The sequence below is a fragment of the Labeo rohita genome, chromosome 10 (assembly GCF_022985175.1).
Source record: "Labeo rohita strain BAU-BD-2019 chromosome 10, IGBB_LRoh.1.0, whole genome shotgun sequence".
In the NCBI taxonomy this organism is placed as follows: domain Eukaryota; kingdom Metazoa; phylum Chordata; class Actinopteri; order Cypriniformes; family Cyprinidae; genus Labeo; species Labeo rohita.
Genome location: NC_066878.1, coordinates 12,351,502 through 12,377,717, shown reverse-complemented (window position 1 = coordinate 12,377,717; position 26,216 = coordinate 12,351,502). Strand labels below are relative to the sequence as shown.

General features: G+C 35.1%; 5 protein-coding genes across 5 annotated transcripts; 2 read left to right on the top strand and 3 right to left on the bottom strand.

Moving 5' to 3' along the window:
• Positions 1-126: 126 nt before the first annotated feature.
• On the top strand, positions 127-3,498 carry med11 (mediator complex subunit 11). The gene is made up of 4 exons (XM_051121110.1): positions 127-258; positions 466-549; positions 1,594-1,724; positions 3,105-3,498. Exons 2-4 carry the CDS (start codon positions 480-482, stop codon positions 3,246-3,248), a joined length of 345 nt encoding a protein of 114 aa, XP_050977067.1. The 5' UTR covers positions 127-258; positions 466-479; the 3' UTR covers positions 3,249-3,498.
• rnasekb (ribonuclease, RNase K b) lies at positions 3,482-5,402 on the bottom strand. The gene is made up of 3 exons (XM_051121111.1): positions 5,191-5,402; positions 4,712-4,794; positions 3,482-4,181 (listed from the first exon to the last, which is right to left on the bottom strand). The coding sequence occupies exons 1-3, from the start codon at positions 5,266-5,268 to the stop codon at positions 4,037-4,039; spliced, it is 306 nt and encodes a 101-aa protein (XP_050977068.1). The 5' UTR covers positions 5,269-5,402; the 3' UTR covers positions 3,482-4,036.
• Positions 5,403-5,529: 127 nt separating this feature from the next.
• c10h17orf49 (chromosome 10 C17orf49 homolog) lies at positions 5,530-12,289 on the top strand. Its single transcript, XM_051121302.1, is given in 6 exon segments — positions 5,530-5,784; positions 5,865-5,959; positions 6,091-6,192; positions 7,293-7,522; positions 7,626-7,727; positions 11,116-12,289. Coding segments are annotated over 6 exon segments (615 nt in total). The 5' UTR covers positions 5,530-5,763; the 3' UTR covers positions 11,181-12,289.
• On the bottom strand, positions 11,783-20,276 carry LOC127172146 (P2R1A-PPP2R2A-interacting phosphatase regulator 1). The gene is made up of 9 exons (XM_051121301.1): positions 19,143-20,276; positions 18,937-19,021; positions 18,786-18,842; positions 18,651-18,697; positions 18,514-18,571; positions 18,373-18,440; positions 18,174-18,229; positions 16,472-16,556; positions 11,783-15,880 (listed from the first exon to the last, which is right to left on the bottom strand). Exons 1-9 carry the CDS (start codon positions 19,226-19,228, stop codon positions 15,763-15,765), a joined length of 660 nt encoding a protein of 219 aa, XP_050977258.1. The 5' UTR covers positions 19,229-20,276; the 3' UTR covers positions 11,783-15,762.
• Positions 20,277-21,958: 1,682 nt separating this feature from the next.
• LOC127172302 (P2Y purinoceptor 3) lies at positions 21,959-24,843 on the bottom strand. Its single transcript, XM_051121548.1, has 2 exons — positions 24,631-24,843; positions 21,959-23,858 (listed from the first exon to the last, which is right to left on the bottom strand). Exon 2 carries the CDS (start codon positions 23,751-23,753, stop codon positions 22,512-22,514), a length of 1,242 nt encoding a protein of 413 aa, XP_050977505.1. The 5' UTR covers positions 23,754-23,858; positions 24,631-24,843; the 3' UTR covers positions 21,959-22,511.
• Positions 24,844-26,216: the final 1,373 nt, after the last annotated feature.

Here is a 26,216-nt window from a genome sequence, read left to right as displayed (position 1 = left end):
GAATATTACAGGCAGCCCTAGATAACTCATTTCTGTAACAGACGTTCATCGGATGTTTCGCAAACGGCTTTAAATACTAGTTTACATCGTCATGATTAGTTTTCTCCAAGGCAGTCAGCGGGTTTCGCGTTCTATTATTTTGTTCTTCTGCGGCTTCCGTACTTCGCTAATATACATACTAAAAGTGCTTTGTGTTTTACTAGACACTACGGTGCCGGATATCGCGTCAAGTTTAGCTTACTGTGAACGATTATAGATGTAAGTAGCCTTAAGATTATTTTTAATAAAACATACGTTTCTAAAGTGCGTCTGCAGTGTTTCAGTAAATAAACACTCGTTGTTCAGCTAACGGGTGTGGTTGTGTTTTGCTGCCGTTGTTGATTATTCTGTATGTTTGTAAGAGTTAAGTGTTTTTAGTGTCTTTTGTATATTTACAGTGACTTATATTTTCTCTTTCTTCTGTAGGGTGTGTGTTCGGGATGGCTAATGACAGACTGAGAGCGTTAGAAGAGGTGGAGAAGGAGATTGCTTTAGTTTTGCAGAGCGCAGGTTTGTCACTTCACAAATGTATGCATGGGTTTCATTTCAGTAATGCTTAATATAAATTCAGACACTGTGTCACATTCTGGGATTTGAATTCTGATTGCGTTATCCTATAAATCATGACGTATTCGTATTAAATATGATAAAATATTCAGAACTGAGGTCCCTGCTGACAAAAAGAAGCATAAAGGGATAGTTCACCCAAAAATGAAAATTCTGTCAATACTCACCCTCATGTCATCTCAAACCCGTAAGACCTTCGTTCATCTTCAAAACACAAATTAAGATATTTTTGATGAAATCCGAGAGCTTTCTGACCCTGCATAGACAGGAACGCAACAGACACGTTCAAGGCCAAGAAAGGTAGTAAGGACCTCGTTAAAATAGTCAATGTGACATCAGTGGTTCAACCGTAATTTTATGACGCTACAAGAATACTTTTTGTGCACAAAGAAAACATTATTTCTTCTCTTCCGTGCCTTCAATGTGTTTTTACCACAATGCATGTGAACGTGGACACGGAGGAGAAGATATTGCCGATTAAAGTTTTTTTTTTTTTTTTTTTTGTGCACAGTAATATTCACATAGCTTCATATATTTAAGGTTGAACCATTTATTTTAATGATGTGCTTGCTATCTTTCTGGGCCTTGAATGTGTCAGTTGCGTTGCTGTCTACGCAGGGTCAGAAAGCTGATGGATTTCATCAAAAAAATCTTAATTTGTGTTCTAAAGATGAACAAAGGTCTTATGGGTTTGAAACAACATGAGGGAGAGTAATTAATGACAGAATTTTAATTTTTGGGTGAAATATAAAACTAGCCAAGCTGGATTTAGCTGATCATACAAGGAAACCCTTATAAAACCAGTACACAGACCAGCAATCAGCTTAGGTTGATTAAATGATGTTGTTTAATTTAAATAGGGGATTTGTAATTGACATTACAAATATACATATTTAAACCTCATCTTTACAGCTTTATAATGATATTTATCTTTTAATATGTTCATTCGAATTGAAAAGTAACTGTATCTGTTTTTTTGTTTTTTAGGAACGATCGTGCTGGAGCTTTCTAAAGAGAAGGCCAATGCCAGTTTATTAGACCGACAGCTGAACCAGTTTCAGACCTCCATCAACAGAGTTGAGAGTGAACTGAGTGCACAGATCCGATATCTGACACAGGTGTGTGTGTGTGCTCATATCTATCTATCTATCTATTTATCTATGTATCTATTCATTTTTCTGTCCATCCGTTTGGCCATCTATCATCTGTCTTATCTTTCATCTATTTTTCAGTTGTTCTATGTACAGTTGAGGTTAAAAGTTTACATACACCTTGCAGAATCTGCTAAATGTTATTTTACCACAATTAGAGGGATCATACAAAATGCTTATTTTTTATTTAGTACTGACCTCAAAAAGATATTTTGCATAAAAAACGTTTACAAAAAGTCCACAGAAGAAAATAATAGTTGAATTTATAAAACTGACCTGTTCAAACATTTACATACTCTTGATTCTTAATACAGTGTTGTTACCTGAATGATCCACAGCTGTGTTTTTGTTTAGTGATAGTTGTTCATGAGTCCCTTGTTTGTCCTGAACAGTTAAACTGCCCGCTGTTCTTTAGAAATCCTTCAGGTCCCACCAATTCTTTGGTTTTTCAGTATTTTTGTGTATTTGAATCCTTTCTAGCATTGTCTGTATGATTTTGAGATCCATCTTTTCACAGTGAGGACAACTGAGGGACTCATATGCAACTATTACAGAAGGTTCAAATGCTCACTGATGCTCCAGAAGGAAACACAATGTATTAAGAGCATTATGAGGGTAAATTTAGCTTATTTTGTCTTCTGGGGAACTGGCAGTACTAAATAAAAAATATGATATTTAAGCAAAAAAACATAAATGTACACATCTTCATTCTGTTCAAAACGTTACACCCCTGGCTCTTAATGCATTGTGTTTCCTTCTGGAGCATCAGTGAGCGTTTGAACCTTCTGTAATAGTTGCATATGAGTCCCTCAGTTGTCCTCAGTGTACCTAGATGGATCTCAAAATCATACAGTAATTGTTGGAAAGGGTCCAAATACACAAAAATGCTGAAAAACCAAAGAATTTGTGGGACCTGAAGGATTTTTCTGAAGAACAGCAGGCAGTTTAACATTCAGGTAACAACATAGTATTAATAATCAAGTGTATGTAAACTTTTGAACAGGTCATTTTTATGAATTCAACTATTATTTTCTCTTGTAGACTATATGTAAACATCTTTTATGTGAAATAAGGTCAGTACTAAATAAAAAATAACATGCATTTTGTATGATCCCTTTTATTTTGGTAAAATAATTAACATTTTGCAGATTCTGCAAGATGTACGTAAACTTTTGACTTCAACTGTATGTATTACTCTTTCATTCAGTCAATTGATCAACCTTTTATCAGTCTATGCTGTGTATGTGTATAAAACACATAGATTTAAAAAAAAAAAAACAACAACACTCAGACTGTCTCTGTGATGTGATGCACTTTTTTTTTTTCTCTATTCCCTTCTGAGTAAAGGTGGCAACAGGTCAGCCTCATGAGGGATCGACGTACTCGGCCAGAAAGGACTGTCAGATGGCCTTAAACCGTGCAGAATATGCCCGTGTCAAACTGGGAGAACTGGGACGCACCTGTGAGATAATGCTTGATCCGCAGACATAAAGGCATTAAATGGACTATTTCTTTGTAATATCTTCCAGCCAGCTTCATACGTATCTACATACATCAGAATACCATCTACAAGACAACACTTTTTATTCTTAATAATTTAAGAATTTTCTTTGAAAAACCCAGTGATTTGCTCAGAATATCTTTCTTTGTTATATTGAGAAATGTTACGTTTTCTTATTTTCTGTTATTGCTTTTTTAATACTTACGACAAAAGAACAATAAAATATTTTTTTCACTAGTATTTTATTGAAGGGAACATAAGACTCTCCAATTACATATCTTGCGTTGTTCATCACTGTTGTGATAATATCAAGTATACAGCACAAGGGTTGCGGTTTACTTCAATAAAATAAGACATTTATATTACCACACAAACATTTAAGTATTGAAAATCAAAAATGTCCACCATACACACATTTTACATAAACACCAGCTACTGTCATTCACACCCATAGTGTTTTACAGTGTCTTTTAGGTTATTCATTTGAAGACAACTATTAAAAACTTTTTGTTTACTTATATCATAGGGAATGTGGAGGCAAATATAACACACAACATGCATATATATGCACACCGCATGTATATGTGCATATATACTGTTTTACATGATTTCACTTTGTATTCATTACAGTATCTAGTATCTAGTTTAGAGATTTTGACTTGAAGATGAACTGCCAAATATAGACAAATTTTAGACAATGTAATGACAAACTGTCCTGTTGAGAAGTTTTTAAAAATAAATTAGGAATAATTGCTGTTGAATTTGAAATCGCTCAGGTTTATGTGACCATGTACTCCTGGCGCTTGTTAAGGCGAACCTGACAGAGAGACACCGCGCCGACCCCTACGTAGATGGCAGCAGCAATGAAGCAGTTGATGCCAACTTGGTTGTAGAGACTGTAAATGTTCTGCGGTGGATTCTTGCTGTTGAAAATAAGAAAATTAACAAGTAAACATTTGAATGCAGAAACATCACCATACCTTCATTCATATACAAACTAATACAATATGGGGTCAGTAATGTCTTCGAAAGAATCTTATGTTCAAGCCTGCATTTATTTGATTAAATATAGAGTAAAATTGTGAAATATTACAACTTAGAACTGTTTTCTATTTGAAAATATTTTAAGATAATTAAGTAATTTATTCCTGTGATGGTAAAGCTGAATTTTCAGCATCATTACTCCAGACGTGAGTATTACACGATTCTTCAAAAATCAATCCAATAAGCTGATTTGGCTTAAAAAAAACATTTCTTATTATCATGAATGTTAAAAAGGGTTGTGCTGCTTGATATTTGATATTTAATCAAAAACATTTTTCATGTTATTGATTAAAAGAAAGTCCAAAAGAACAGGATTTATTTGAAATAGAAATATTTTGTCACATTATTTAGTCAGTTTTACTTATATTAACAGGTGAATCAGACAGCTCTCTGAAAGCAAATAACTTACTCATCACGGATGTCTTCCTCAGTAAAAGGAACATCTTCAATCAGCACGGCAGATTTTGCACTGAAGAAAATTCCCAACATTGACTGAAAAAAAGCGTAACGGGGTTTGTTATTAATATTTAATATTACGGTGGAATTAATTATGGATAGGAACCTAATACATACCTATGAAAACACACACAAAAAAATGAAAAGAAAGAAAAAATAGTAAAAACTCATGTCAAAGCGCTAAAAAATAGCTATGAGGCCTTAACATCCCATGATCCCAACACCTGCTGTTAACGTTATATTCCTCATACAAGCTCTTGGTTTATTCTACTGATAAAAAGGTGACTGAACTGATCCATATATGCACATTTATTATAAATGTATACATTTTTCTATAAGGTAAAGACACAAATGCGCAATATTTACTATTATCATATAGATAAAACATTAGCTACAGCTAGCAAGCAATGTCACGATGATTATAATCCTTACCAGCATGATGACACCCCAGATGCTTAACACGATTCCACAGGCGGCCAACTTGGGCCCACAGAATAAAAGCGACGGCATTTTATCTCAAATCGCCCACCGATTCTTCCTCTCAAAACTGGGGAAAGGATGCTACATCCAGTTGGGATGACAGCCTGCCTCTAGCCTTCTCTTCCGATCCAATCGACCGAATGTATATCGGCAGAACTCGGATTTGTTCGACTAGTTCCGTAAGATGAGTCGACAGCGCTCGCGTATTTTCGTATGGATGTTGCGCAGATCGTGTGCTTGCATTTGACTGGCTCGGCGCTGACCAATTACACGCCTCGTTTTCGACGCGCATTGTACTCTGGGATTTTTTAGTTCGAACTATTATGTTCCGTTCATGCTGATTATAGAGATTTTTTATTTGATATACAATAAAGATAAATATATTTTCATGCGAGCGGTCACTGAATGACTCCGACAGTCATTTTAAACCGGTTTGATAGAGTTACGTACTCAGCACAGCTGACTTGAGACTCGACTGTTTTTGTATTTGTGTCAGGACTGTTTATTTCAGATCATCACTCCAGCATGACTTCAGCTTCTACAAAGGTAAACATTTGCATTGGTTTGCATTATATATATTCTTAATATTAACTGGTAAATTAAAAGCTCATATAAACGTCAATTAGGTGGGCGAGATCTTCTCGGCTGCAGGCGCTGCTTTTTCTAAACTGGGTGAACTGACCATGCAGCTGCATCCAGTGGCAGACTCTTCTCCTGCAGGGTGAGATGTGCTTTACGAGCTCCTTTCTGCCGAAACTGCATCTTCTGCAGTTTTTCAAATGTATCGTTGTTGTTTAAGTATAGTCGATATTTTATAAGTGAGTCTTTGCCTTTGCCAACTGCTTCTCTCAGAGCCAAATGGACCGACACGGAGATTGAGATGCTGCGTTCTGCAGTTCGCCGCTTCGGTGAAGATTTGAACAGCATCAGCTCAGTCATAAAAGAGCGAACAGTGTAGGTGTTTATGAACTTGTAGAAAAGATAGAGTTATAGCTGTGTAATTGTCAGCTATTTTTTCCCAAATTAAAATAAAATGTCTAAATTCTGTAATATTACACTACCAGTCAAAAGTTTTTGAACAGTAAGATTTTTTTTTTTTTTAAAGAAGTCTCTTTTGCTCACCAAACCTGCATTTATTAAATCCAAAATACAGTAAAATATTTTTACTATTTAAAATATTTTTTTATTTAAATATATATTTTAAAATATAATTTATTCCTGTGATCATAGCTATTTTTTTTATAGCATTATCAGTTTTACGTGGTTCTTCAGAAATCGTTCTAATATGCTGATTTGCTGTTCAAGAAACATTTATTAATATTATTATTATTATTAGCAATATTTAAACAGTTGAGTACATTTTGTTTAGGATTCTTTGAATAGAAAGATCCAAAGATAAACATTTATCTGAAATAAAAAAGCTTTTGTAACATTATACACTATACCATTCAAAAGCCTGTTGTCAGTGTTTATTTATTTATTTTTGGAAATAAATTATAGAAATGAATACTTTCATTTAGCGAGGATGCTTTAAATTGATCAAAAGTGATGATAAAGACATTTATAATGTTAACCTTCTATTCAACAAAGAAAAATGAAAAAAATCTACAGTTTTCAACATCATAATAAATGTTTTTTGAGCAGCAAATCAGAATATTAGAATGATCTGTGAAGGATCATGTGACTGGAGTAATGGTGCTAAAAATTCAGCTTTGAAATCACAGGAATAAATTACATTTGAAATATGTTAAAATAGAAAACTGTTATTTTAAATAATAAAAATGTCAAACTCTTACTGTTTTTGCTGTACTTTGGATCAAATAAATGCAGGCTTGGTGAGTAGAAGAGACTTCTAAACATTAAAAATCTTACTGTTCAAAAACTTTTGACTTTTTACTCTAATTTTGTAAAATAATTTTGGTGATGGAACATCTCGTCTTTGACCCATATATAAATATGAATAGCACTGATATCAGACGTTGGCCCCTTTGAATGATTTTTCATTTTGTGCTCTAACTAAATTAGCAACTCTCTTTTTCCTCCTCATCTTGTAGTGCCCAGATTAAGACTACAGTGAAAAGGAAGCTGTATGAGGACAGCAGGGTACCTCTCACTGCAGAGTCGCCTTAAAAAACGATGAAGAAAACCACAGTGACGCTACCGCCGCCTCCTGCATCAGTCGCCCCCACTGTTATCGCTGTGCCGACCTCACAGGTTGTTGTGACGACTGGATTGCAGAGTTCTTCGTCTTTGCAACCAGCAATAAAGAACCCTAAAACATCAGGTGACTCAGTTTTAATAAAAAAGCATAAAAAATGTAACTAAATACAAGCAGTGTGGTTATATGTGTGTCAGTGCACTTACACAGTTTGGCTGTCTGTTGTCAGATGTGACTCTGAGTGCTTTGAATGACTCTGATGTGAACAGTGATTTGGTGGATATTGAAGGGCTTGGAGAGGGTTCCACTAAAAAACCAAACTTTGACCAAGGTGAGTCACATTTTAAATGCATTGAGGAATAGGTCAGCTAAAAATGAAAGATCTGTCATCATTCACCCTCATGTCATTCAAAACCCTTTTATGGTTTATTTGCATTCATTATTAAGCTGGAAAACAGGTTTTTTGAGGGTCTTAAAGGGACAGTTTGCTCAAAAATGAAAATTCTATCATTAATTACTCACCCCCATGTTGTTCCAAACCTGTAAGACCTTTGTTCATCTTCGAAACACTTCGAAATTAAGATGTTTTTGATGAAATCAGAGAGCTTTCACAAAAGGTATTCTCATAGCTTCATAAAATACATCAGTGGTTTCATAAAAAAAACACTGATGTCACATGAACTATATTAACAATGTCCTTACTACCTTTCTGGGCCTTGAACATGGTAGTTGCATTGCTGTCTATGCAGGGTCAGAAAGCTCTCGGATTTCATCAAAAATATATTAATTTGTGTACCAAAAATGACCAAAAGCCTTACAGTTCAGAACGACATGAAGGTGAATAATTAATGACAGAATTTATATTTTTGCAGGAATTGTCCGATTTAAAAGTCCTAATTCACCTGAAAAGGTCTTAAATTCTTAAATCTTAAATTCATGAAGTAATGGCATTAAGTCTTGCATGCACTGCAAAAACAATGAGTATCTCCCTCTGCAATTTTGTCTTGTTTTCGAATACAAATATCTAAAAATCCTCAAAGCAAGATACACTGACTTGACATGCAAAATGAAGACAGTTGAAGTTTTGTTTTCTAAAAAATTTAACAAAATGAAGTGAATTTATGCCTAAAACAAGAACAAATATCTGTCAGTAGGGCCTTTACATTTTTTCAATTCACATTGATCAGTTTCACAGAAGACTTAAGACAAGATATTGCATTTTAGGGTATTTTGGTGTAAGAATTTTCATATGTTTACTCTGGAAAACAAGACAAACTTACTAAGGAAAAGGTACAGTAGAGGTTATTTATATATTGTAGTTCAGCTACATAAATGATAAATTAAACGAATGGAAATCTGTTAAAAGTCCAAAAGTTTGGGATGAGTACGATTTTTAATGTTTTTTCAAGAAGTGTCTTATGCTCATCAAAGTTACATTTATTTGATCAAAACTACAGAAAAAAAGTAACATTATGAAATATTATTACAATTTAAAATTTTAGTTTATTTCTGTGATGCAAAGAGTCCATCAGCCATTACTGGCACATGATCCTTCAGAAATCATTCTGATATGCTGAGTTATTATCAATGTTGGAAATAACTAATATAAATAACTAATAAAAAGTTAAAAAGAACAGCATTTATTCAAAATAGAAATGTTTTCTTACAATATAAGCCTAAACTTTTTTATCAGTTTAACACATCCTTGCTAAATAAGAGTATTAACTTCTTAAATGAAAGAAAAAAAAGAAAATTTACTGACCCCAAACTTTGAACGGCAGTGTATATTGTTAAAGAAGATTTCTATTTTAAATAAATGCTGTTTCCTTTAACATTTTATTTATCAGAGAATCCTGAAAAAAAGTATCACAGCACAACTGTGACAACAATCAGCATATCAGAATGATTTCTGAAGGATCATGTGAGACTAAAGACTGGAGTAATGATGCTGAAAATTCAGCTTTTCATCACTGGAATTAATTCTATTTTAAAGTATATTAAAATAGAAAACCACTATTTTAAATTGCAATAATATTTCAGATTATTACTGTTTTTTTTCTGTATTATTATTCAAATAAACACAGCCTTGATTAGCAGAAAAGACTTACAAATCATAAAAAAATCTCACTAATCGCAAACTTTTGAACAGTGTTTGTTATGAAACTGTTGCTCATAAATACTCATTGTCTGCTCTCTAAACATTTACATTTAGAGAACATATTGACATTTGTCTTAAAGGAGAAGTCCACTTCCAGAACAACAATTCACAAATAATGTACTCATTACCTTGTCATCCAAGACGTTCATGTCTTTCTGTCTTCAGTTGTGAAGAAATTATGGTTTTTGAGGAAAGCATTTCAGTATTTTTCAGTGCCCCAAACTTCCAAAATGCGGTTTAAATGCAGTGTCAAAGGGCTCTAAATGATCCCAGCCGAGGAAGAAGGGTCTAGTGAAATGATCTGCCTTTTTGGTTTTTTGGTTTTTTTAAATCGGAAAATAAAAATTTGTATACTTTTTAAGCACAAAAGCTCGTGTAGCACAGGCTCTGGGATGTGCGTTCATGACACAACGTACTATTGAATCATGTCAAAAGGTCACGCGGAACTACAGACCCAGTGTTTACAAAGCGAATGCGCTAAGACTAAGGAAGTGCAAGTAAGTCAAACACTGTTTACAAACAAAAAGGTACAACGATGTCGGACGATTCTGAAGTTGTAGGAGAAAATAAGATGGAGTTTTTAGACTCTACACAGACGATGAACTTAGACATGATTCGTAGTAGTGATGGGAAGTTCGGATCATTTTACCGACTCAGACCTTTGAGTCTCGTTCAGCAAAATGAACGAATCTTTTTTTCGAGTCATTTCATTCATTTTAGCAAAATATAATTAAAATGTTACGTTACTTTTCTAACACATCTACTGCTCACACAAATGTTGATCATACTACAAACAAGACAAAACTATAATGCTATAAGAAACAGAAAAGATTAGTTCATTGTTTACCTGGGTCTTTAGATTAGCTCACCTCACCTCTTAACTGAGAAGTTTCCGGGTTTGAGTCGGTCGATCATCACGTGACAACCCCATAAGATGAATGAACGACTCAAAAAATCAGAACCTAATAGGATGTTGTGCATGTGCGAATGAACGAATCACTCCATGAGACGACTCGTTCTTCTGAGTCACATTAAAAATTCGTTCAAAATGAAAGAATCGTTCAAGAACCACCCATTATTAATTTGTAGCATCATGGACGCACATCCCAGAGCCTGTGGTACGTGAGCTTTTGCGCTTAAAAAGTATACACATTTTTATTTTCCAAAATAACTGACTTGTTTCACTAGATAAGACCTTAATTCTTCAGCTGGGATCATTTAGAGCCCTTTTGAAGCTGCATTTAAACTGCATTTTGGAAGTTCAAAATCAGGGCACCAATGAAGTCCATAAATATGGAGAAAAATCCTGAAATGTCCTCAAAAACCATTATTCCTTTACGACTGAAGACAGAAAGACATGAACATCTTGGATGACAAGGGGGTGAGTACATTATTTGTAAATTGTTGTTCTGGAAGTGGACTTCTCCTTTAAGTCTTCAATTTACCTTCATAACACTTGTATTCCATTCTTTGAAATTGTGTCTAGAAGAGTTAGGTATATGATTCCATATAGAAAAGTGTGTTCATTAAATGTTCAATTTTCTTTTGTGTTCTCTTGCAGAGAGCTTGAATCTGGACTCCAGTCTTATAATGAACTCCAGTGATCTGCCTCTGCTGTCCCGCTGATCTTCACCTGTCAGTCAAAGTGATATTCAGGTGCAACGGGGGGCAAAGATGATCGAGGGCAGCACATGTAAAGATTCTGCAGTTCGATCACTGCTGTACACCTGTTACACCTTTTCAACTGTGGGTTCAAACAGCACCAGATCAAACTTGTACTCTTATTATGCAGCAAAAATGGATAGTTTTGTATAAATGGGTAAAAATGAGGAAGGGATGTTTTGTGATCTGGTTTGCCCACTGAAAAGGGGTTTACAGGACAGTGAAGCAAGGGTCAAACTACTTGTAAAAATACTTACTTTTTTATATTGTTTGTTTGTTTGTTTTTATTATTAGGCCCTTTTGCCTGAAGTGAAGCTTTGTGAAGTGAATTGAGGTGCTGCTTGTAATGAAAATGTGGCAGCACAAAATCAAAAATAGTTTTCTTTCACTGCCACTGTATTTTAGGTCCAGCTTCTATTGTATGTATATATATTATTTTTTACCATTACAGAATAATTAAACAGGTCATTTCAAAAGCAAATGTCAGACATGCCAGCTTAGATTTTAAATGAACAAATCGCTTTGTCATACAATTCTTTTGGCTCAGCATAAAAGAGACATACAAATCAATAAAATGAGTTTTTATTATGATCTTTTTCATAAGAATATATGGTATAATATACAGTTTATGGTAAATGATATTTCTTCTCTGATAATTGGACATTCATCTTGGGCGACTGAGAGGGAATACCAATATGTTACCAATATGTCAAAAAATATCCATCTTTCACTTAATTTTTCTGGCTTCCAGAATATATTTACAACTTGAACGACTGATAGGCAAAATCTATCCGCTTTGGCATTTCTTTATAATGTTTATCGTGCGCTCACAATCCATTTTAGTTTTTATTCACAACACCCCTCAATCATTTCAGTCTCTGACACACAGATACAACAGATCCTGTCATAGTAAGTGTATGGCAAATCTGAAAAATAAATGACATGGTACTTATTCTAGATGATACACTAATGATTCAGAACAAACAGCTGTCAAGTCTTTCATTCAGGTTCTTGAGAAATACCTGGAACTGATTATCCCGATGAACTTGACATAGTAATTCCAGCAACTTTAATGCATATTGCACATTTGTAATCGCAATCAAAAATCTTTCAAAGACCCATAAACATTGCTATCGATGTTTGAAATCTCAAGGACTCCAACGACTGGAAAAAATTGCAAATGACAGTGCAAGTAACTTTGGAATTAAAACTTCAAGACTCAAAACCTATAAGGCATCATAACTGAATTAAAAACTAAAAGAGTAAAAATAAAAGGCAATTATATTTAAAAAACGAGCTGTATTCCTACTGATACATGAATATGGAAACAGAGGAACGGTTTCAAATGTCTGATGTGCAATTTTAGAGACCGACAAGCTGCCGGCGTCGATACAATAAAGACTTTGGGAATCAAGAATACATTGACACTGAAGTACATAATGCAACCAGAGCCTTCACACATTCATAAATAGCAATGTAACATGCGCCACAATCAACATAACGCTGTGAAATACCGTGGTAAATTTACTTTAAAAGGGCTTCCAGTTTAAGTAACTGCAGCATGTCATTTTTTGGATAATACATTTTCAACAAGCTTAATAAAATCCATCCAGAATTAAAGCCACAATCCAGAACTGCTGCTTTTACATAAAAAGCAGATTGGAGATCTGAAACTATTTCCCAAGTGAAAGGATTTAAACAAATAAAACGTACAAAAGATCCATTACAATAAAAGTAAATATGATCCCACTCATGTAACAGCAACATTGATATCTAACACTGTGCAAATAGTACAAGAGGAAGAGTATGTTATCAGCTGAAACCGCGATTGTAGAAACGGTTTATTGTGTTTTTAATGCAACAGCTCACCTCTTGCAAGTATCTTAAGTCCTCGCTTTTTGTACATAAGTCAAAACACTAAAGTCTTGTTTAGGGTTTCATTAGAAGGGAAAACAGTTTGACTAATGATTTCCACACTGGGGCGTACTAAACAAAGCATTTTGCCTCAGACGGGATACATTCTAAGGTTCTAGTTCAGTTTTCAATGTAGACTTTTCGCTAAAAGTGCTTTGTAGATGCGAAGTGAGACATCTAGTCTTTACAGTACTTGTTTTAAAGCAATAGTTCACTCAAAAATTGACATTTGCTAACAATTTACTCACCCTTAAGCCTAGGGCGATTAATCGAAAAAAGTACTCAAAACCGAATTTCAGAAGCTACCGACGTAATTTTCGCATATCAGCCATATTTTTTTTAAAGGAGAAGTCCACTTCCAAAACAAAGATTCACATATAATGTACTCGCCCCCTTGTCATCCAAGATGTTCATGTCTTTCTTTCTTCAGTCGTAAAGAAATTATGTCTTTTGAGGAAAACATTTCAGCATTTTTTTTTCCATATAATGGACTGATATGGTGCCCCAATTTTGAACTTCCAAAATGCAGTTTAAATGCTTCAAACAATCCCAAATGCGGTTGTAGATCCCAGCTGAGAAAGAAGGGTCTTATCTAGCGAAACGATCGGTTATTTTCATAAAAATAATACAATTTATATACTTTTTAATATCAAATGCTCATCTTGCCTCATCTCTGCATGGACTGTTTTTTTTTCCGGTTCAAGATAGTTAGGGTATGTCAAAAAACTCCCATCTCATGTTCTCCCTCAACTTCAAAATCATCCTATATCGCTGTTTTACCTTTTTTGTTAAGGGTGTTTGACCTTCTTTGCACGTTCACTTTGCAAAGACTGGGTCGGTACTTCTGCAGCGATGCAGGATGATTTTGAAATGATTTTTGAAGTTGAGGGAGAAAATACAATTGGAGTTTTTCGACATACCCTAACTGTCTTGAGGCAGAATACACAGAGTTCAGGCAGCACAAAGCAAGATGAGCATTTGATATTAAAAAGTATTTAAATTGTTTTTTATTTTTATGAAAATAACCACTAGATAAGACCCTTCTTCCTCGGCTGGACTCGTTTACAACCGCATTTGGGATCGTTTAAACTGCATTTTGGAAGTTCAAAATCGGGGCACCATATCAGTCCATTATATGGAGAAAAATCCTGAAATGTTTTCCTCAAAAAACAATTTCTTTATGACTAAAGAAAGAAAGACATGAACATCTTGGATGACAAGGGGTACATTATATGTGAATCTTTGTTTTGGAAATGGACTTCTCCTTTAGATCCTGGTAATACTTTACTATTAAAAACTATCACATGTGTAGTCGGCGCTATACGGATATGACCACTGCGCTCGTGTCTTTTGCAGAGTCTTGCACGAGTGGCGCGTTTAAAACGCTGTGTCAAGTTAACAAAATTGAAACTTTAACATGCAGCACTGCTCATCAATGTCAGTTCCAAAACAGTGGACCAATAACACTGTGTCTACACTGGACGCGACAGTTGCACCGCGCTGCAACACCTGTCTGTCTACACTGGATGTGACAAAGTGACCGTTGCAAATAATGTGAACTTTGTGTCAGCACGTCATAAAGAGAACGCGGCAGCAGTTTACTGTCGGGGATTTGTCGTGTCGCGCCGCATCCAGTGTAGACAGCATCACTGATTATAATGGGTTCTACTATATTTTGTTGCGTTGCCCTTACGTCCGGTGTAGACACGAAAACCACATTCTCCAAATGTGTTTTGATGAAGATACAAACTCATCTATATCTTGGACAGCCTGTGGATGAATAAATTGTCAGCAAATTTAAATTTATGGGTGAAATGTTCCTTTAAGTCAGCGATAAGCGAATCAAAAAGTGGGAGTTGGCTGAATGCACTGGTATCATTTCCAATGATTTAAAGAATATTTATCAAACTCAAAGTTCAGTCCAAGCTAAAAGCTATATGGAAAAATAAACATATTTACAGACATCAGACCCCTCGGATAAACACAAGAGAGAAACATAGCATTAATACCTACCAAAATAATATTCGATTATTCACATATTTATACACATTTATACAAAATGTTGACAGCTGTGGCCAACTGATTTTAATACTCTCTATCCATAGTCTTTTTTTTCTGCGCATTCTGGATGAGTTACCAGATTGTTGGACCCATTTAATGGAAGCTGAAGATGTACCAAAATACAAAAGCGTTTTGCCACAACTTGAGGAAAACAAAGAAAACTTTTGTTTTGGGTCCTCCTTTATGTCAGTATTCACCAGGTTTTAATTACCTGAATAATTTCATTGCAATGTGTTATTGCAGATACTATTTCATATATACAACACCCTATTCTGTAGGCACCGAAGATCCATAATTATTCACAAATTACAAGACAGCCTGCGGCATCCATGTTGTCGTGTCAGATACATCCAGAAGATTTGTCTTCTTTATATTGCATCTTGATTTCATTTGAAATCAAAGTCACAGCGAATCTCCTTCAGAAGCGATTGAACTGAAATACTCTATTTGAAGCACCAAATTAAAAGCAAAAAGGGACAGAACCGAGGTTAGGTCGAAAGTTTGGTCTTCATTTTACAACAGCTTGAGTCCAGAGTTCTACAAGGTGATGGTGTGGACGAATACTGGGGGTTTAGATGCTGGGGTGGTGAGAGGTGAAGGGGGGCGGAGGGGAGAGGGACAGGGGGGTGGCCTGGGTGCTTGAACCAACAGGAGCAGTCCCAGAGGAAGAGTCCACTGACTGGGAAACACTGTGTGTGTGAAGAAATTCATTAAGTGCTGAAGGAGATCCTATAATGAGGCATGACATTCTGTCCATTTTATTTAAAGGAATGGTTCAGCCAAAAATAAAAATTCTGTCATTACTCGCAAGACCTTCGTTTAACTTCAGAACCCAAATTAGGATATTTTTGATGAAATCTGAGAGCTTTCTGTCAATGCATAGACAGTAACATAACTATGTTCAAGGCCCAGAAAGGTAGTAAGGATATTGTTAAAATAGTCCATATGACAGAAATTGATAAATAAAGTTGTTATTTTTGTTTTGTTTTTTTATGTACAAAAAATATTCTTGTAGCTTAATAACATTACGGTTGAAACATTGATGTCTCACGGACTATTTTATCGATGTCCTTACTACCTTTCTCGGCCATAAAACGTTTCAGCTGCATTGTTGTCTATGAGGGTCACAAAGCTCTTGGATTTCATCAAAAATATCTTAATTTGTGTTGCGAAGATGAACGAAGGTCTTACAGGTTTGGAACGACATGAGGGCGATCAATTAATGACAGAATTTTCATTTTTGAGTTAGCTACCCATTTAAGAATCATAATAAGGCTCACCTGACTGTGTAACTGGTTATGTGAGCAGGGTCTGTGACTCCAGCAACAAAGAGCTTTTTGGGCGGACCGTCCGATTCCACTCCACCTGAGTGGAGAAGATGCAGAAAAAAGAGACAATGTAATATGACAACAAAATTGCTGGGAAAACTGATTAAAAACTGGGAATTTTAGTACTGGAACTGAATATTTCATGCAGCAAACAAACAGCATCACCATTGTTCCTGATAGCACATGTACATCATGGAGACGTCTATTTGATGTCTGCATTTACATCTGGAAGACGTATTTTTTAAAGTGTTTGCTCATCTGCAATACGTCTATTGGACGTTTTCTATCAGATGTCAAATAGACGTCTATTAGATGTCTTTAAGATGTTTATGACATAGAATGTATGTAAAACTGACATCTTGCAGACGTCTGTCAGATGTTTGTACACAGCAGATGCTTTCCAGATAAAGTGATCTTTAGCAGACATCTTGCAGACGTACACATTCTATTTGGGGTAGTTCAATTAACAAACTAGTTGATTCTTTTAAATAAATCAGTCAAATGATTCACTATTAGTCTGATGACTCATTACCCTGATAGCACACATACATCACAGAGACGTCTATTTGATGTCTGCATTTATATCTGGAAGACGTATTTTTAAAGTGTTTGCTCATCTGCAATTCATCTGTTGGACATTTCTATCAGATGTCAAATAGACGTCTATTAAATGTCTTGAAGATGTTTATGATTTAGAATGCATGTAAAACTGACATCTTACAGATGTCTGTCAGATGTTTGTACACAGCAGATGCTTTTCAGATCAAGTGATCTTTAACAGACATCTCGCAGACATACGTGTGCTATCTGGGTAAGTTTTGAACTTGAGTATTTTTGCCATGTGTTACTTGAAATGAACCAAGAACTGTTACTGTGTACTTATGAAATGTAAATAAACAGCAGTACTTAAAAAGAAGGAAAAAAAAAGAATATAGGAAAATATATATATAAATATATATATATATATAAATATATAAATATATAATATATATATATATATATATATATATAAAATATATATATATATAAACTAAATATCATTATAATCACATACACTACCAATTCATACATTTGAGATATGATTTAAAAAAATATTCATACTTTTATTCAGCAAGTGTGTATTAAATTCATCAAAAATGTCATACGCTTACATTTTTACAAAACATTTCTATTTTAAATAAATGCCGCTCTTTTCAACTTTCTATTCATCAGAGTCCTGAAAAAAAATATCTGTCACTGTTTCCACAAAAAATATTAGTTTTTATCATAATAAATAATGTTTCTTAAGCACCAAATCAGCATATTAGAATGATTTCTGTAGGATCATGTGACGCTGAAGACTGAAGTACATTCAGCTTTGTCATCACATAAATCAATTACATTTTATTTTTAATAATAATTTTAAATAGTTATATTTGATAATATTACTGTTTTATTGTAATAAGCAGTATTATTAGCAGTATGTTATAAACTTTTGAACTGAACTGTAGTTTTACTTCATTTAAAAAAAACAAAAAACACTACGAATAAAATATGAAAAATTGCTAGTAATAAAAATACTTTCATTGTACTCAGCAGGATTTCCATTGCTTCTAATAATTTTCCAATTCTTTTGCAAACGCATTTTGAATAAAAAGAGTTCATAAATCATTACCTTTTCTTTTTAAAGGTGCAACTGATGGCCATCTCACTCCAGAGCTCACAGATCCTCTGTTCAGTCAAAACCACATCAAAAAATTTCTTCAGAAAATATGTTTGCATTTCTTGTATTTTAAATATGAGACCAAAGTCCTGCTAGTTATGACATTTGAAGACTATACATTCTAATACTGTAGTTTTATTCATGAACGTACCCTCGAAACCTTCGAGTTGGACTGGGTGAGGAATTAGGAGTGACACCGCTGTCCTGGGAATGGAATCCCTGTGTGGGACGTACACAGTGAGTTGACGACAACAGATTGAAACTTATGACCCGAAGAGAGTGAAATACTCACTGGAGACAGATGGTCATGCCAATGACCCGCAGGAGGGAAGGGAACAGCAGATGAGGCACTAAGATGAGAGTAAAAAAAAAGGTTAATTTAAGTTAATATTCTAACATAAACTCTTTATTAATGCGCAGTTGGGTTACCTTAGTCTCTGTAAACTCCCTCTCAAAGTGAGCTCCATATTCTCAATCTGGAAGAAAATGCAGGCAACAGGTGCTCAATATGTGAACTCTTTTGCTACTGTAAAAGCATCGGAGAATCGATTCTTCGGTTCTCACCTGTCTCTTGTGTTCGGATCTCTCACATGACAGGGAGAATGGAGACATAGGGAGGGTCTGCAACAAAAAAGGTTATTTTATATTACTTTACTTTTTCCTTTGGAAAACTAAATGCCCAAAACTGATATTTACAGATCCTCTCAACACTCACCCGGGAGGGACAGCTCGGGTTTACAGAAACGCTGCTCCGACGATACCGAGCCGAACTGTTAGAGCTGAATACTGTCGTCCCATCACTGGTAATTTAAAAGAATGACTTATCTATATGATTTTGTAGCGTATTATGGTTTAAAATGAATTCACAAGGTAATAAAATTCCGTTCCGGTCACATTTAGCAGTGGGTGCAGTTCTCTCACCTGACGTTCGTGATCATGGGGGCGCTGTTCGACCTTCGGAGGGCTCCTCCTGCGCCTGCGCACTGGTCCACCTCCATCCTCTCCATTGCTCGTCCTCTGGCACCGGGACTGCGCGTCACTCTCGGCCGGGCTGAACGCGACCTGACGCGGCCTTACCCCCAAATCTCACCCGGCAAAAGCCCGACCAGCAGGCCTCACGCCAAAATACCCGATCCAATTTAACTGAGTGGACTGCTTTCCCGTGTCTATCGCATTTTGTTGAGTTTATAAACGAAACTGTGTCAGCTCGATACACTAATTTAATGAACAACTGTGAGATCGCGCTACAGCTGGTTTATCGGATCGCACACAAACTTAGTATAAACTCCTCAGGTTGATTTCGTCGGCGTAAACGTTAGCAAACACAGTTATTCCTGTGCATCAACGCGATTTTTCGTACTCAGACCACGAGTTGTGTATATTCAGCACTATTTCCAGTGCAAAGCCAGTAACTCGACAAGGTCCTTTGGCTTTTTAATCCAATCCAACTTATCCAAACAGAGCAAATAAAACACCGAAAAGCAAAAACAACACACACGCGAATTAATACGGATCAAAGTAGTCAGGAAATACGCTTTCGGGTCTTTTCGGTCAAATGTCGTTATAAAGGTGAAGCTTTCTGCCACGGCTTATTTTTTCAAGTTTACCTGCTAGTTTGTAAAGCAGTCGGAAAAATGACATAACACCATCCCGATCAAACACATGATCGCCGGCTCTGTCGGCGAAAGCATCCTCATCTGGAAGTGTCCCCTGATACAGTCTGAAACGCGGCATACATTAAAAGTTTTCGGTCATTTCTTAATTTAGAAAATAAAACATATTTCCCGCAACCAAATAGAGATTGTGCATCCCCTTGTACAACAGCGCCTCGTTCTGGTAGACCAGAGAATTGCACACAGAGATAAAGCACTGAGCTCAGAAGTGAATATGTGGCGTGCAACTATTTACTGCATTATTTTGCCAATTATTCCGGCCTTAATGCCAAGATATGGAGAGTTTGTTATTTAGATTAATCTGATTAAAACCAAACGTAATACGATTAATGAAAGAAAAAGGCAAATATTTAACGTTATTTCACTGAGGATTAATCCGAACGAGTCACCTTGGGATACATGGCAGTCATGCTAAACCATCATACATCAGCAGTGCTGTATATATTAGTTATGATGTTTATTTGCAAAAACAGATAACTTTTTTTTTTTTTTTTTTCAAAAATCATATTTTTCCATTGTGCGTTTCAGTCAATGTCAATTAAAATGCAGTTGGGTTATACTGATTAAGAAAAAAAAAAAAAAAAAAAAAAAAAAAATACAGCTAACTAACATGATAACATCATAAAAACATGATTTTTTAAAAAAATGTAAAAGTGAAATATTTTTGCAAATAAACTCGTCATATATATAGTATATGAATATGTGAGTATATGTAGTATATGTAAAAAAAAATGCTGTAAAATTGTTCATTCACTTTATTATTTGAAATGCAGTAATCGCAATTAATCGCATTGTGAATAATCACATAATTGCATTATATTAATTATGTATATATAAATACACACACATGTAATTTACATATATATATATATATATATATATATATATATATATATATTCAAGCTGTCAAGTGGTTAATCAAGATTAATTGCATCCAAAATAAAAGTTTACATAAAATGTGTACTATATATATTATGTATATATAAATACACACACATATGTAATATCTATCTATCTATCTATCTATCTATCTATCTATCTATATTAATTAATTAATTAAGTTTTCGATGTTTGTTCATTGTTTATTATTAAAAATGCAGTAATCACATTATATAAATGCGAGTAATAGCAATTTATTAATTATTTATATATATAAATACACACACGTGTGTGTGTGTGTGTGTGTGTGTGTGTACTTGTTTTTGCTACATTGTGGGGACCAAATGCCTATGGAGAGTCCCCACAAAGATAATAAACCAGACGTGTGTGTGTGTGTGTGTGTGTATATATATATATTCATGCTGTCAGATGATTAATCGCATTTAAAATAAAAGTTTGTTTACATACAATGTGTGTGTGCAGTGTGTTTTAATTAGGCTATGTATATATAAATACACACACATACATGTATAGAATTATAAATTATAAATATATAAATAATTAATTATAAATAAATAAACAGTATATACATACAGTATATATTTTGAAAATATTTACATGTATTTACATGTATATATTTATGTTCATATAACTAATATTATATTTTTCAATATATAAATATGTATACATATGTTTCTTAAATAAATGCATGAATGTATTTAAACTGTATTTATATATACATAATATACTCAGTGCACACAAATTATTTTGGATGCGATTGACAACACTAATATATCTTTAAATTTACATATAATTTATATTATATGTACATATACATATTTTGTATATAAATATAAAATTTTTCTTATATATACATGCATCTGTGTGTTTATATATACATAATAATTATACACAGCACACACATATATTAGGTAAACTTTTATTCTGCATGCGATTAATTACGATTAATCGTTCGACAGCCCTATCATTAACTAATTTTAACAAATCAAACCTTATTGTAAAGTGCTACCAATTAAATTCTGTCAATGTGAATTACATTATAACAAATAATACAAATTTCATAGTGAATTTTTATGAATTTTACACTCTTACATAATTGAGATAAACCATTTACCATAATTGTAGTCTGAAAATATGTATATATTTAAGGTAAACAAATGTCTGGTATTGCTGATGAACTAGTCAATGTTTTTTGAAGTTTAATTTGGAAAAAGTTTGTGCTTTAATTTTTGAGATACACCACAAAAGAGTTTTTTTTATTTACTACAGGATCTTTATTAAATGATAAAAGTATGGAGTTCAACAGCTTCAGGATCTCGACAGCATACAGGTCATATTAGCCTTGCTAATAGTGTGAGCAAATCGGTTTAATTGTCACAAGATGTAAATTAGTAACTTTTGCTTCCTGTTTCTTCTGTATATTATTTTGGCCTGTCGACTGCACTTTACTTCTAGCCAGTTAGCAATTAATAGCTTATTTTGTGCTTAAGAAATACCATTTTCATATCACTTTTCAATGATTCTAAATTTATACTCACCAAATAACCATCACAAACAGACGAACACAATTTTTTTTTTAAAAAATAGGTGAATATAACTCCTCAGTCACATACTAGCATAAAACATACAGAAATACTCAAGATTGTGTGAAATTGTGAATGAATAATAAATAATATGAAATCTACAGCATAGGTCAGTCCGATAGAAATGACCTCATCTATGTAATTCCTGAAGATTTCGAGTCACTTTCATGAGCTTCCTCTGCTTTATTCCCTGGCTCTTGCTCCTCGGCCTCTTTCTGTCCTCCAAGAATCTGTAAAGGCCAAAGCAGGTGGGCGTTCTGACCGGCGTTGCTCCATCCACAGCAAGCTAAGCTTTTGTCTCCAGTCAAGAAATAAAGAAGCGCATTGAGCCAGGAATTGCAGGAAGCCAGCGGCCGAGTGATCTTGTAGCAAATGGAAACCATCCGCATGGTTTGGCACTCGACGGCCTTTGTTTCCTTAAGGACGAGGAAGAGCGTGCGTGTGATGTGAAAAGGCAGGAAGCACAGGGCGAACAAAATAGTGATGGTGATGATGGTTTTGATAGACTTTCGGCGCCTGTTGAGATACGGCGCGTGTTGAGAACCGGAGATGGACACGGATGTTCTGTCTTTGACCCCTTCGACACCTTCATCCTCTTGCACCTGTGGCTGGGAGTGAAGAGTCTGAAAAATAGTCCACACCACTTGCGAGTAACACCACGCGATGACGATAAACGGGAAGAAGAAGCCTAGAAGGTGTAGGACGATTCCATAAGGCACGTATTCGGAAAACTCACTATCGATTGCGTCATCCCAACAGTTCCTATATACCTCCACCTTGACTTTTCCAGCATCGACGCTAGTTTCCGACCAAGAATCGGTTCCGATTTTTCTCAGAACGTCTCCAGTTTTGGCAAACCGGACAATTGGGCACGTAAGTATGAACACTACGATCCAAACAGTTGCGCAAATGCCTCTAACCGCCCGTTTGCTCTCCAAAGCAATGGTTCTGATGGGATGACAGATGCCCATGTAGCGATGAACGGAGATACAAGTGAGGAAAAAGATGCTGCAGTACAGGTTGAAGTAGAATAGGAAACGCACCAGCCTGCACATGAAGTCCCCGAAGACCCAATGGTCACGCATCACGTAGCTAGCCACGAGGAACGGCAGTGAGAAGCTGTACATTAGATCCGTAGAGGCCAGGTTGACCATGTAGATCAAGGAGGTGTTCCACTGACGGCCGCTCTTGCACCGGTAGGACCGCAGGAGCACGGTGGAGTTCAGGACGAGGCTGAGCAAGAAGGTCAAGGAGTAGCATAGAGGCAAGATGATGTACTTGTAGGACTCGTCGATGCTGCAGCTGTGCAGCGCGCTGTGGTTATAAACATCTGGCTGGAGTGATACGTTGGAGATCGTTGAAGTCATGGTCTTCATGATCAGCTGTCCTTGTAACCACAAAGCCACATCACTGTCTTCTCAAGAGCTTTTCAGGTTGATCTAGAAGCTCCACGTTCTTGAAGATATCCTGTGAGGACATCGCTTTCAAGATGGAGAAAACAGAGGAACGTTACATATGCTATTTCCAAGCAAACTGCAGGTTGACCAGTGACTCAGCCCTTCAACTTTATCTGTCTATAGTGCTGAATCGGCCTCTTCTGGTCTATTACCCCATCAATCAGTAACGAAGCGTTCCGTAAACCCTTCATTCATCTTTCCATCCCCCATTTTTTGCGTCCCACGTATTGGACGGGTTCTTTCACATTGCACGTTTTTTACACAAATTACGAGGTATCAACACGCGCCACTTCCTAACCCGACTGACCCCGGTTGCAATGAACACTGCGAAGCGTGTACATTAAGATGCCTAATTTATGACTAGACATGGCTGATGCATTCATCTATATGCTTAGTACCTACAGAACATGGAGTGGCAGGGATGTGGTCTTCATGTTAGGTTTATAAAAAGCTTGAGGTTGTTTCTTAATGAATATGCTTGTGTACTACAGAGGCAGTTTTGGTATTACAATATCATGTGTCCTTGCAGGTATGTTGCTGTAAATAATTAATTCCCATTCATTCAGACAAGAAACGCTGAGCGGAAACCCAATCCAGCGTGCAGTTCAACACAAAACTGCGCATATCGATTATAAACACCATGATTTGATTATTAAAAGTTCGAAAATGTAAACTAAATGAAAATGAAAAAACTATAGGTCATCCTTATTCATTTAAAACAAGTCTTTTTTTATAGTATTAAAGCAAAGTTTGATACACGTAGGCATTGAAGGTAGATCTAAATGAAATATCTTACCTGTTTAAAGGTCAAGAAAAAAGGTAAGCCGAAACATATTCATTTCTCCACGCGTTTGATAAAAGGTCAGGACGAGAAAGTTCAACGCCGGGTACTTTTTGCTCCACTACGGTCTGTGTTTACAAATGACTTTCTTTTTGGTTTGGTATCCAGATCTGGTAGGTTTTACTAAGCAGTTCAGTGTGCTTTCTTCTTTTCTCTCTGGTCTCGGTGCCCTCTCTCGCCTCCTCGGCGTTCACTGTGCATGAATGGTCGGTCAGCTGAGCTGCATGCAGTTGACTACATTTATGTACAGCAACCTTACGGAAACACACCAGGGCTAAACAAGTTTTCTGAATTATGAACCCCTGTAGCCTTCGTTAGTAACACTTAAGTAGTCATTCATTAACATTAAACTAAATATGTGTTTCTATTAACTCATATTATAGTGGATATCATTTTGCATTATCATTTAATAGTTCACCAAGAAGTAAAAATTTGCTGGAAATGTATTCACGCTTAAATACGAGATGTTTATGAGTATGTTTCATCATTGAAACTGATTTGGAGTCACTCATCAATGGATCCTATGCAGTGAATGGGTGCCGTCAGAATGAGAGCTAAAACAGCTGATAAAAACATCATCGTAATCTACACTATGACTGCAGTCCATTTTGGTGAAGTGAAACAAATTAAGGAGTTTTAACTTTAAACTGTGACGTCTGGCTAAAATACAAGTTCATAATTCATAATAACACTTCTTCCAGTGAAAAAGTTCATCCCCTGTTGTTTCACATCAAAATTCATCAACATACACTACCAGTCAAAAGTTTTTGAACAGTAAGATTTTTAATGTTTTTTTTAAGACGTCTCTTTTGCTCACCAAGCCTGCATTTATTTAATCCAAAACCCAGCAAAAACAGTACAATTTTGAAATATTTTTACTATTTAAAATAACTGTTTTATATTTGAATATATTTTAAAATGTAAGCATCATTACTCCAGACTTCAGTGTCACATGATCCTTCAGAAATCATTCTAATATGCTGATTTGCTGTTTGAGAAACATATATTATTATGATTATTGTTATCAATATTTACAATTGTTGAGTAAACTTTTTTTCATGATTCTTTGATGAATAGAAAGATCCAAAGATCAGCATTTATCTGAAATAAAAAGCTGTTGTAACATTATACACTGTACCATTCAAAAGCTTGTTTGGGGAATAATACTTTTATTTAGCGAGGATGCTTTAAACAAAAGTGATGATAAAGAAATTTATAATGTTACAAAAGATTTCTATTTCAGATAAATGCTGTCTTTCTATTCATCAAAGAAACCTAAAAAAAATCTACTCAGCTGTTTTCAACATAATATAATAATGATTGTTTTTGACCAGCAAATTAGAATAATTTCTGAAGGATCTTGCAACACTGAAGACTGGAGTGATGATGCTAAAAATTCAGCTTTGAAATCACAGGAATAAATTACATTTTGAAAAATAAAGTAACAAAAAAAGTAACAGTATTTCAAAATTTTAGTGTGTTTGCTGTACTTGGAATCAAATACTGTAAATGCAGGCTTGGTGAACAGAAGAGATTTTTTC